The 12,479-nt window shown below is 43.4% G+C and overlaps 2 protein-coding genes across 2 annotated transcripts; both read left to right on the top strand.

The window, feature by feature from the left end:
* Positions 1 to 3,983: 3,983 nt before the first annotated feature.
* LOC311210531 (olfactory receptor 5AR1-like) lies at positions 3,984 to 4,922 on the top strand (the record flags this gene model as incomplete). The annotated part of the gene is made up of 1 exon (XM_084288497.1): positions 3,984 to 4,922. One exon carries the CDS (start codon positions 3,984 to 3,986, stop codon positions 4,920 to 4,922), a length of 939 nt encoding a protein of 312 aa, XP_084144623.1.
* Positions 4,923 to 10,177: 5,255 nt separating this feature from the next.
* On the top strand, positions 10,178 to 11,143 carry LOC311210171 (olfactory receptor 5AP2-like; the record flags this gene model as incomplete). The annotated part of the gene is made up of 1 exon (XM_084287961.1): positions 10,178 to 11,143. One exon carries the CDS (start codon positions 10,178 to 10,180, stop codon positions 11,141 to 11,143), a length of 966 nt encoding a protein of 321 aa, XP_084144087.1.
* Positions 11,144 to 12,479: the final 1,336 nt, after the last annotated feature.

Genomic DNA, 12,479 nt, shown 5'->3' with positions numbered 1-12,479 from the left:
CAGGCAATCCTTACTCCAGATGGGAGCAGGCAAAGGAACTTTGAATATGGAATGTTTCGTTAAAGCTGCTGGAAACAGAAATTGGAATTTCCCTGGGAATCTTCCATAATGACCCATTCAAGGATGTATTTTAAAAATTACTCTGCTGCACTTTAATCTTCATAATGCTTTCTATAGCAAGTAAATACCTCAAATGAATTTAATACAGAACATTAAATATTGGACAGTGACAGTTTCTAAATGTGCTATTTAATGGAATTTTTCAGTATATATATATTCAAACTGAGGATATACAATAAAGCCATGGTGCACTAGTTGTAATGAAATTAATACTTTTTTTTTCTTAGTTATTTTTTTTTTTCCAAACAGTTATCTGTTACCTTCACATGAGATTTAATTGGCCAAATTTGAGTTTAGTAGATAAATATTGCATCTGACCTTAATCTTTCTCCATAGCAGGAATGAAAGAGCAAGATCCTTGTTAAATTAAACAAATTAAACATGCATAAAGGCATAGCTTTCTCCCTACAGAAAATATAACATCTCTCTGACATTTCTTTTCAAGATGCTTGAATCAGAGTTGCAGTAATCCATCCAGCCCATGGGTCATATCACTTTGATAAGCCAATATTGCTGCCTTTCACTTTATATACTATTTTAATGTGTGATATATATATATATTTTTTTTAATTGGAATTCCACCTTTCCATTTCTGCCAAAATCTCGGGTCCCGATCTCAGGTCCCATTACTAAAAAGGAAAAATACCTACAGTGGACTTCATGTTATGAATTACGATCTCATTAATATATTTCAGGCACTGAGAGAGGATGATACTTGAGTATGTTGAGCTGAGGTGAGTTACACTGAAATTGCTGTGAATGTGCTATCCATATTCTGCTAATCAAAATTTGTTTGCAGAAAGTACTGTACTAATACCATCTCCTTCCAAAATATACAGAGATTGTTCTGGTCTTTTACTAGAGTTGGAGCAATAGAATGACCCTGATCTCTGTTAAAAGGGAGGAAAAAACAGGCCACTGTGATGCTCCTGGGAATATCTGAAACATAGAAAAAAGGTTTAGAGGACTGCCATCCCCAGTCATGTTCTGACAGGTGGGTCTAATATAGCCCTCCCCGTTCTTAATTGTCAGTAGTCCGGAAGTGGTTCAGGCTCATTCATTGTCTGGAGGCTTGGGCCAGCCATCATCTCCGTGATCCTAGCCATCTGCACAGGCATTCAGCCAACACCGATTACTGCAGCATAAGCTGCTTACAAGAGGTGTTTGAGATGCTTGGAGTAAATTGCCCTTTGGATCTACCTTCCTGTCTTGCCCTTGGTTTTCAGAGGGGATTGTGAAGAGTAACTCGTACTCGTTGGGATCTCTAGCTGTTCTGTCTCTTGAGGTTACGAATTGTTGTCACAGGTTCTTGATATTTGTGACAACAATGTTGCTGTAGTCCAGGAATTAGCATAGGATTTTGCATCATCCTGCATGCATAGTTAAGCCTTTGTTAGTAGTTCAAGCTGTTATGACTCATGGACTCTCAGTAAGGAGCCAGCAGTATACAACCAAGACTTGCTTCTCTTAGAAACCTGAACTGTAGCCAAGACAAGGACAAACACCCCCTCCCTGAAGAGGGGTGTCTGTTGTCCACAGAGACTTGCAGACACCTGTATAAATGCAACACATTGATGTAAGTGAGGAACTTCACCTGAAGGAAATATGCATGCGGCTCTTGAAACCTCAGGAGAAATGTTCTTGTTTACCTGGAAACTGTGAAGATGGCTTCAAGTTTTAATCCCCGAGATTCACCGTGCATGTTTCCTGAGTCTGTAGTTCCATCCAAAGTGGAAGGGAAAGTGGCCTCCATCCACAGGTCAAGGTGACCGTTCCCTGAATGGTCAGGGTGAGCTCTGTTGGGACTGTCCTCTGTTATAAACCTCTGCAGCTATACTACCTTTGGGGAGGCTGCTCTGATTTACACCAGATAAAGGTTTTCTCCTCTGTGTTGGTAAAGGTGAAATATTTCTGTTGGGATGCACTTGGGATGCACACCAGTATATGAATTCAAAAGTGTGCAGGGATCAAAAGTCATGGTGCTTATGGTATCCTTAAGGAGCCTGTGAGAAGAGAGGAAAACATTCTCAAGGAGGAATTAACCCATCCACCAAGCCTGAGACAAAGTGTGCATGTTTAGCTGATGGAGAAGGGCTCTGCAATGAGTCTTCTGATCCTGATGCTCACCTGATGGGGTAAGACTTTGATCTTCATTGTTCTATTCTAAATCTTCATGTTATCAGGGACTGAAACCTGTATTTTACCCTTTCTCTAAGGTGAGCAGCCTGATTATGTGCCTAAATTCAGTCAATGGGAGCTGAGTGAGCCTGGATCAGCACAACTCTGTGGTCTCCCCTCTGGCCAAGGGGAGAGGCAGGAGCTGCTGGAGGGAGATGCATTTTGCCTATGGAAAATGGGATGAGGGAAGTCCTCATGAACATCCTCACCAACAGGATGCTGTGCTGTGCCACAGCCAAGATTCCTCTGTGAAGGATTTTCTTTACAGATTGCCTCTTAAAACAGTGAATTCTCACACTGGCTCTTTTTTTTTCCTTTTTTCCTTTGGCTGTTTTCCTCTCTTCTGCCAGAACTGTGAGCCATTCCCTGTTCTCACCTGGAAATGAGTAGCAATTCAGTCAGATGCTGCTGCCTAAGCACACTGGGGAAGGCACCAGGTGTTACTTTATATTTCAGGGCATCACAGATCCTATTTCTGCCTGGTCTTGGTCAGTACGTTACAGCTGGTTCATATTCATAAACACTTGCAGCTCTCTCTCCTGACACTTGAATCATTTCTGCAAATCAGGTTTCATCTCCTAGCCCATTTCTGAAAATGCAAGGCATGATGAATGTCATCAATGTATTGTACTGGTTAATGGTGCCTCATGGCAAGAGCAAGTGATGAGCAGGGATGCAATGGGCTCTGGTCTGCTCAACTCCATAAGCATTTATTGATAGACTGACTTATTATATATTAAATCTGCATAAATTCTTTATACATGGGACCTTAACACCCAGAGTAATGCATTTGCTCTCAGTGTCACAGGGCAATCAAGGTAGATTTTGATGTTTAGCACTTAATTGTATATTCTCTAAGTTATATTAATGAAATGTTTGATGCTCATTCCAGTTCAAGACAATGGCTTCAGATTCAAATTGCACTCATGGTCTCCCTGGCTTCCTCTCCCCAAGGTTTCTGAGACTAATATTAAACTTCTCATTTCTTTCTTGCAGGCTCATGCAACCTGCACTGCCAAAAACTTTGTCTTTTCTGCAGTGTCTCTTCCAAAACCAAGAAAGAAAAGCTATGGTATTTTTAATTTTACTCCGAACTGTTACAGTTGTAGCCAGAAGATGCTGCTGAAGACACAGCCATCCTGTTCAGGGCTCCTTCTGATCTGTTTGAAACTGGGGAGGGGGAAGGAAGGAAACAAATAAGGAGAAAGGCTTAATTGCTAGAGAGCAAGGGCAGAGCTGGTAACTTAGTCTGTGTCATCCGAATCTCTATCTGATGCTTCATCCATCAATCTCATCAAACTGCAGGTACCAAAATGAGATCGTGAGTTAGAGATGAACCTGACCTAAGGTCTGCCCACAGTCTGGGAGGTGAGATGCCTTCAACTGTGATTTGCTGCAGGCTGGTGTGGGCATTTAGGAAAGCTGGGATGCCTTTTCTTCAGAAGAAGCCCCCCCCCTTCCCTTGGCCTGTAGAAGACAAGCTCAGGCCAGCTGGCTGACTTCTCATGGCTCATGTGTGGTCCATAGTATCCTAGCTCCCTAGAAATGAATGGTCTGGGTATCCTAGTTGCACATGGTGTAAATTGTCAACTTATCCAATTTCAGCTTTAAAATAATGTAAAAAGGCATCCTTTTCACTGTCCTGTGTCTTTGTGCCCTCTCTCTTGGTAGACACGAGGCCCTGAATGGCAGAGGAGAATCACACCTCGGTGGCAGAGTTCATTCTTGAGGGCCTGACTGACCAACCAGAGATGAAGGCAGCCCTCTTTGTGGTGTTTTTGCTCATATACATCATCACCCTTTTGGGCAACATGGGGATAATCATCATCATCCGAGGTGACCCCCGGCTCCACACATCCATGTACTTCTTCCTTGGCAGCCTCTCAGTGGTGGACATCTGCTTCTCTTCTGTGATTGCCCCCAGGACTCTGGTGAACTTCCTATCGGAGAGGAGGACCATTTCCTTTGCTGGCTGCACAAGCCAAACCTTCTTTTACATTGTTTTTGTGACCACTGAGTGCTTCCTGCTGGCTGTCATGGCATATGACCGGTACGTGGCCATCTGTAACCCACTGCTCTATTCCTCCGTTATGACTCGGAGGCTGTGTGTGCAGCTGGTGGTGGGGTCCTACATTGGGGGCATCCTGAATGCCATCATACAGATGACCTTCATCATCAGGCTGCCCTTCTGCAGCTCCAATGTCATCAATCACTTCTTCTGTGATGTTCCTCCCCTCCTGGCTCTGTCCTGTGCCAACACCTACATCAACGAGATGATCCTCTTCTCCTTAGCTGGTGTCATCGAGCTCAGCACCATCTCCATCATCCTGGTCTCATACATCTTCATCTTCTGTGCCATCCTGAGGATCCGTTCAGCTGAAGGTAGGCAAAAAGCCTTCTCCACCTGTGTGTCCCACCTGACAGCTGTGACCCTGTTATATGGGACGACAATTTTCATGTACTTGCGCCCCAGCTCTAGTTACTCCCTGAACACAGATAAGATGGTCTCCGTCTTCTACACAGTGGTGATCCCAATGCTGAACCCACTCATCTACAGCCTGAGGAACCAGGTGGTGAAGGATGCACTGAGGAGAAGAGCAGAAAGAATCACTGTTGGGGTCTGAGCAGAGTTAATGACACAGGAGCCGGCGAAGACGTTGAAAATCCACAAATGCACACAGTGTCATAGACCAGGACTCAGGCCACCTGGCTGTGGAGCTTTGATTCAGGCTGTGGAGCCTCTGTCCATGCAGGTGTTCCAAACATGTCTGAATGAGGCCATGTGCAATCATTTAGTGTAAGGTCAGCCCTGATTTGAGCAGGAGATGGGATTCTTTTGATCAGAAAGGACATGTGGGAGGCCTCCAGTCCTATGAGTGCCAAGTTATATGCATTCACATGTGTGTGTATCCATAAAAATGCAGCAATTCCATATTATACAACATATTTATTATATTCCTTTGTGTCCACATACACATTTGTTACTGATTTCCTTGTCAATCTCTAGCTGAAATTAGCTATAATACCAAGCTATAGCCCCCTGCTTGGTAAATGAAGGGGTGTGGGATGTGCTGTTGTTGGGTTTATCAGAAAAATGCCTATACCAAAATAGAAATGCCAAATAATGTCACAGAACATTTCCTGATCCTGCAGAGTTTAGCAGCATGCCTTGATTTGGGATCAGCATTTCTGCTCCTTAGGGCTAACGTGGGCTGACATTTTCTTGGTAAGAAATTAAAAACATTTATGTTATCCAGAAGGGTTCATGAAGGCAGGACATCCCCCCAGGACTGGACCCAGGATCTGGCTGGGGAGGTGGTTCCTTCAAAAACTCTTCCTGGGAAAGATGGGAACAAAATCTGAATGGGTAAATTATGAGGTTTAAGTGTTGGGGGTGAGGTGAGAGGGGATAACTGTATAAGGTGAGTAAGCCAACTGAATATGAAATATGATTTTTTTTTTTTAAATAGGTCTGTCTGAAACAAGGCTGCTAAGTTACTGGAATTTTGCAGAGTTAAATTGGTCTTTTGACTTTTTTTGGGTAGCCATATGCATTTTTCCTTTTTTTTTTTTTTTTTTTTTTTTTTTTTTTTTTTCTCTTCCCTCACAATTTCTGCCTTTCAAAGGCTTGAAACAAAGCTCTAATTGGCTTACTAATTTATGCCCACAGTGTCTTGTTAGGTACAAAGAAAATATTTTCAGTAGCGGCTGCATCCTGTAATCTTTCACTTCACCATGAGGCAATGGGGGAAAGGAGTTTAAAAAAGGGGGGGGGGGGAGAAAAAAAAGGGGAGGATAATAATAAAAAATAATAAAAATAACAAAGTATGTACTTCTTACACAAGAAGCAATTCCTGCCACAAATTACAGCTCCCACCTTTCACCATTTTAGCTAGAAACTGCTGTGGATGCTATGAAATGCTACCATTCCCCGGGTGGGTTTGCCACAACTATTTTTTCCCCACCCCAAAAAACTTTTCTACATTCCTCCAGCACTTCCTCAGTTCAAAGTAATGGGTGTCCCCACAAAGGTCTCTGGAGGACACTCAGGGAGTTGTCTGAGGAGATGGCCGGGGCTCCTACTGGATGAGGACTCTTTAACTTGGTGTGAGTTCTACCGTCAACTGAGGAAAAATCTTCTCCCAAACACATCTACCAGTGAAACATAACCCACACAGTGATTTGACCTTGGTCAGCACCTGAAACCTTGAACAATTATTTTTGACACCTCATTGCTGCTGGCAAGGCAACACGGTGGGCTTGTACAAATACACTGCAAAAAAAAATGTTGTTACTTGAACGTGCCTTTCCTTCCCAAACTCTGCATTTCATCTGCCACTGAATAAAATCCATTCCTGTGTGCATGTATATGACTTACTGCTTCTGTAAGTGTTGTGCTGTCAGCTCCCAGAGACACACAATGACCATAGCAGTCTGGTTCAGGTATTAAAAGGGAGTGCTGCAGGGTGGAAATGCTAAATTATTGGCTAGTAAAGTACTGATCAGCATTTCTTGTACGTCGTCACCATCTATTGGGCACTGTTGGAAATATCTACTCCCCCTTCTGTTAGCTGAAAACTTTTTTTTTTTTTTTTTTTTTTTTTTTGTCCTATTAAGCCTTGGGTAACTGAGAGGCTTGGCCTTGAGCAGAAGAACAGAGAAACAGCAAGTAAGTAAAATAGGGCCCTTGTGTTGCCTCCAGAGCTGGTGACCCATCACAGAACAGGGAGAGAGGGAAACTTTACTGCTGAAATGAGGTTTTTAGTTTTAGTGTTTTTTTGTTGTTGTTGTTGTTTTTGTTTTGTTTTGTTTTGTTTTGTTTTTAAAATAATAATAATAACAACAACAACAATAATAATAATATATTTTTTTTTAAAAAAAAAAAAAGGCAATTCTTGAGTGAGGCCTCAGGTTAGATAAAATTCAGAAATTCAGACTGAATTCACCCTGCCCTATGTATTATTTTTAACCTTGGGTTACACCATGCATTATTTAAAGCAATAATTCCTGATATTTAACTAGTTCTCTTCTGCATGGATCATCATTTCCTGCAGTATAGAACATTCTTAGGATCCATGCAGTCTGTCTTTATTCCTGACAAAACGATTCCAGATTTTATAATAAAAACAAATGGGAAAAAAAAAAAAAAAAAAAGAGAGAGATCAGAACAGGTCTCATGTATGTGAACAACTTGATTTTTTTATTATTATTATTATTGTAGTTTACAGAATTCACATACATCTCTACCCAAATAATCCCAGGTGAGCAGGTCTCCTCAGTGCATTTGGACGCTAAATTAAATGGGTTAGGCTGCTTGTGTGACTGCCTGGCTCTGTTGATGCTGTGCACCTCTCCAGCATGAACAGAGAGCAGCTGGGAGTACAACAACGGTCCTCTGCTTGAGGACAGCAAGGACAGTCGCCATCAGAGACCAGAGGGGTGCTGGAGGTATGAGCACAAGGAACACTTGTGTAATTTGAAATCTCTTACTAATGAGTCTTTTCTGTACTTTTAGATAATTTGGACTATAGGACTTCTAAAACAACAGTGGAACGTTTTAGGTCTATATTTTAGGCATGTTCCCATACCAAGGTTTTGAGGATAGCATTCACACTGAGAGCGGATGAATGGCTACCTAAGCAGGACAACACATTGCAGACTGCTCTGCAAGGCATTGCTCTGCAGCCAGGGTCTTGTGTCTATACCTTTGTGGTTGAAGTGCTGGAAAAACTAATGATGGGCTGCTCGGTGAGTCAGAGAGTGTCTCACTGAATGGTCTTGCACTGGTTTGCCCAAGAAATGCAAGATCTTATCAAGTCTGAGCAGGTGGCGTAAATGCAGGTCCTTTTCCCATGAGGAAAACCAAGAATATTTGTGCTTTTGCTGGCAGCTAGTTAGCAGAATATTGAACTACTGGCTGTCAGCACGAACAGCGTAGGACCTGAGGCAGGAAGGTATGGGTTTTAGTTTAATTTATCTCCGTTCCGGTCAATGTCTTCAAGAAGCGGAGAGGTGTGATTCCTGACAGGGAGCTTCAGCTGCCCGTTCTGAGATGAAGCCCGTGCCCCTGCTTAATTGTGCAGCTTGGGTCATTCCTCCCGGTGTCCCCATCTCTGTGTCTGGATGCTGCCTCCAGGGTAGGTCCAGCCCTGGCCCCTGCAGCTCTGTTTTCATTAGCTGCAGCCTGTCTCCTGGTTCCTCGCAGGGGTCTCAGAGGCACTGCTTCCCCTCTGGCAGTGGGGAAAGTGTCTCTAATCTCCATTAATAATAATGTGAGGCCAGACACATTGCTTGCAGGACATCTGATATTAGGTGTCTGGCTCCGGAGCGGAACCTCTCCCCTGAGCAAAGTGTCATAAGATCATTCTAAGTGTGGATCTGCTTGTCAGGTTCCAGATAAGATGCACTCTCTCTCTGCTCTCTGGTGTAACGCTGTCAAGTGATGATTAATGTTATCCAGGAAAAAAAATCAATGTTTTTTTATTCCATCCATTGCAGAGTGTCGTTTTAGGAGCTGCAGCTTTCTCTCTAGTGAGCAGGGAGTCTGAATTTATCTTTTAACTCTGGTTTCAGCATCAAGTCCAAAACAAAGCCCAGCAAGACAAGCCCTGGCTCCTATTACTGTCCCACCTTATATGAGGACATGTTATGTTGGGAAAGGTTGCATTTTCCAGTGCTTTCACCCAGATGCAATCTTCCTGGAAGATCTGCTGCCTGAATTCACAGGTGTGCTCATGTTGGCCGTGGAGCACCCATCCAGCTCTGATGCTGGATGGAGGGGTGTTCCTGTCCTTGTCAGAAAAGACAGGGTAGATATGACCACATTTAAGCACACAGTATGCTTTAAGTTAGATGTATTTAGGCAGAAATGATGCTTAAACTGCACACTTGATGTAAGTGTGATCTATGTATGACAGGTCTGAACCAATATAGCCAGCTGGTGGATGTTGCATGCATGGTTTGTTATATGCTGACCTGTTACTTTTACTTTCTCCTTTTCTTTGGTTATGTGAAGCTGTACATATTTGTACAACAATTAAATCCATTTCCCTGGCGCTTTTGCGCAAACTGTGGGCCAGCAGTAGGGTCCAGGCCATGAGCTGCACCACAATGTCTCCAGCAGCTCCGTCATTTGATGAGGTGAAGTGGCTCCAGGAGGTCCCATCCAGGAGGTGCCTTGGCTAAGGAGCTGTCTGTCTTTGTACCTAGCCAATGACTGCATTTCATCACTGTCTTTTAGAGAAGAATTCACTAGTTACTCTTCCAAAAACTTCCAAATTTCTGTCGCCTGCAGTAAGTCTGTACGGGGAGCTCAAAGGGTGGACCACTGCAAAGCCACAAGGAACTGGACGTCTTCTCCTAGGACTCTTCTGAGGGAGTTTATAAGCTTAAGTAGTAGGACTGTGAGACTCCATTTTAGTGCAATATCTCACATTTTTTTATTGTCTCTATCTGCCTCTTCTGCTGCTGATGTTTTTACAGTGTGTATGACTGTGCAACATGCCCTTATGCAGATGTCCTTACAGCATGGTTACCAATTGTATTTGAAACTTGGGCTCCTGCAGAAAGGTACCCAAACTGTAAAGCTGAAGTTTGAAGTTCCTGAAGAAACCACCACTATCACTGGTCTGATCTTTTGCAAAATGGAGGCCAGAAATACTCACCTTTTTGCTGGTGAGCATGTGTATTCATCTATCACTGTACAGAAGACTGGCCTTGGGAACTTGAGCCATTCTAGAAATCGCTCAAAGATTTATATTGACTTAAAGTTTTGTGGCTGGTAGACAAGAATTAATATTCAACATTGTTGACAGACTTGGGCCTATTAAACATTGCCATTTGAAAGATGTACTGCAGGTACACTGATTGTATACTCAGTATGGTTGAAGATAATTCTACATTTGCACCTGAGTTCTTTCTCCTGGGCTTAACAAGCCAAGAAGACCTGCAGGTGATATGCTTTGTCTTATTCCTTGCCATCTATGTGGTCAGCCTAGTGGGAAATCTGGGGGTGATCACATTAATAAGAATTGATTCTTGCCTGCACACACCCATGTACTTCTTCCTTAGCCACTTATCTCTCCTGGATGCCTGCTACTCTTCCACCATCATCCCTCAGGCCTTGCTGAACTTTTTGGTGAAGAGGAAGGCCATCTCCTTCATGAGATGTGCTGCTCAACTCTTCTCCTTTGCCACCTGTGCCACTGCTGAGTGCTATGTGCTGGCTGCCATGGCTTATGACCGCTACATGGCGATTTGCAACCCGCTGCTGTACCCTGTGGTCATGTCCCGGCAGCTCTGCATCGGGATGTTGGTGGGTGCCTACCTGGCTGGAGTGCTCAGCTCAGCCATCCACACGGTTTCCATATTCCATCTCCCATTCTGCCATTCCAGGAGGATCAACCACTTCTTCTGTGATGGCCCCCCACTGCTAGCCCTCTCCTGCTCTGATGCCTGGCTCAGCGGGATGGTGGTTTCTGCTGTGGTGGGCTTCAATGTGCTAAGCACCACGGTCTTCATCCTGGTCTCCTACTGGCTTGTCCTGTCCGCAGTCCTGCAGATCCGCTCCGCAGCCGGGCGGCACAGAGCTTTCTCCACCTGTGCCTCTCACTTGATCTCCGTCACTTTGTACTACGGCAGCTCCCTCTTCATGTACCTGCGCCCCAGCTCCACAGCCACCTTGGATCATGACAAAGTGGTCTCTGTGCTGTATGCGGTTGTAGTCCCCATGCTGAACCCTCTGATCTACAGCCTGAGAAATGCAGAAATGAAGAAAGCCATCAGGAAAGCACAAGGTAGATTGCTCTCCTTGCTGCCCATCAGAGGTCTCATCAGGGCCAGCTGAAATGAGAGAGCTAGGGAGGCTTCAATATTATTTCCAATTACACACCTTCCAGCAGCAATTATTTAGCTATTAACAAAAATAATAACCAACTTCATTTCATGCTTCAGAGAGCCAAAGGAAGGACACAGGCGCTGGCTTTGTCCCACACCTTGCTGCTGTTGACATCAAATTGGTCCATGTCTGCTTGCTCATGTCTTCCGTTAATGACTGACAAATTTCCTGGCAATATGAGGCTGTTAACTGAATTTTCCAGCAGTTGGCTTGAGACCATGAATTTAGATCACTTGAAATAATGCTGTGACAGTGGTTTTTGTTTGAAATAATCATTGAAGTCTGGTATTGTTTTGCTTTGTTTCCCTAACTTCAACTGCAGGCTATTTTTTCCCTGATTCACATTGCTTTTCCTATTTCATTCTTGGTTTTTAGCCTAGTATTGAATGGGGACAAAACAAATTAAAGAAAAAAGAGATGGGAAACTTTTTTCTACCCAGTTCTGGTACATTGCCAGAACTGACAGTCTGGTGCCTTCCAGAAGAAAAACAAATTGACATAAAAACAAACAAACAAACAAAACAAAACAAAACAAAAAACCCCACACATTTAAAACCACCTACATGTTTCTCCATCTCGCTTCCCCATCTTCACACAGTTTGGTTTCTCTTCTGTCTGCCATTTCTTCTGTATTTTCTAGGTGTCTGGTACAAAATTATAATCTAATATTTGTGCTGTTTTATAACGTCTCTTCATACAGCAGAAGCTTTCAGGAACATCATCACTCAGACTTTATTAGAGTAAATGTAGGACGTCTGAGCTAATTTTGATACATCTTCAAAGCAGCTGTGCAAAATGCTTTTGAGCAAAGAAAGAGCGTGCCATGTGGTCACCACTGACATGTATGGAAATATATCAGCTGAGATGGCTCTCTGTGTCAACAGTCCAGCAATTCATGCAGCAAATGCTCTGTTAGGTTTGTTTTCAGCAACCTTCAGTGCAACGTTAGATCAGCAACCAGTTTTCCCTGTTGCTTATAAAAGGGTTCTGCAGCAAAAGTTTGTGATATCTGGGGATAAATAAAAAGCAAACTGCCCTGGGATTGTCTTCCAGTCTTTTCCTATCTGTCTCATGTTTTCTGCCTTGGAGCATTAACCTTTCCAAGCAGAGCCTGCTTAGGCTTTCCTGACAGTCAGTGGACAGGTTGGCCTCCTGAAGGGATGGTTCAGATTTTGGCTCTCTGCTACAACCAAGTTAATGCAGGAAGGTACCAAAAAATAATTCAGGCTTGACCTGAAATAATTCAGGTTGCTGCTGACCTGGCATCAAAAAATGTGTTTAGAAG

The sequence above is a fragment of the Netta rufina genome (assembly GCF_964035555.1).
Source record: "Netta rufina genome assembly, chromosome: 5".
NCBI classification, from domain to species: Eukaryota; Metazoa; Chordata; class Aves; order Anseriformes; family Anatidae; genus Netta; species Netta rufina.
The sequence above is the reverse complement of the archived record's forward strand: the minus strand, read 5'-3'. Positions and strand labels throughout refer to the sequence as shown.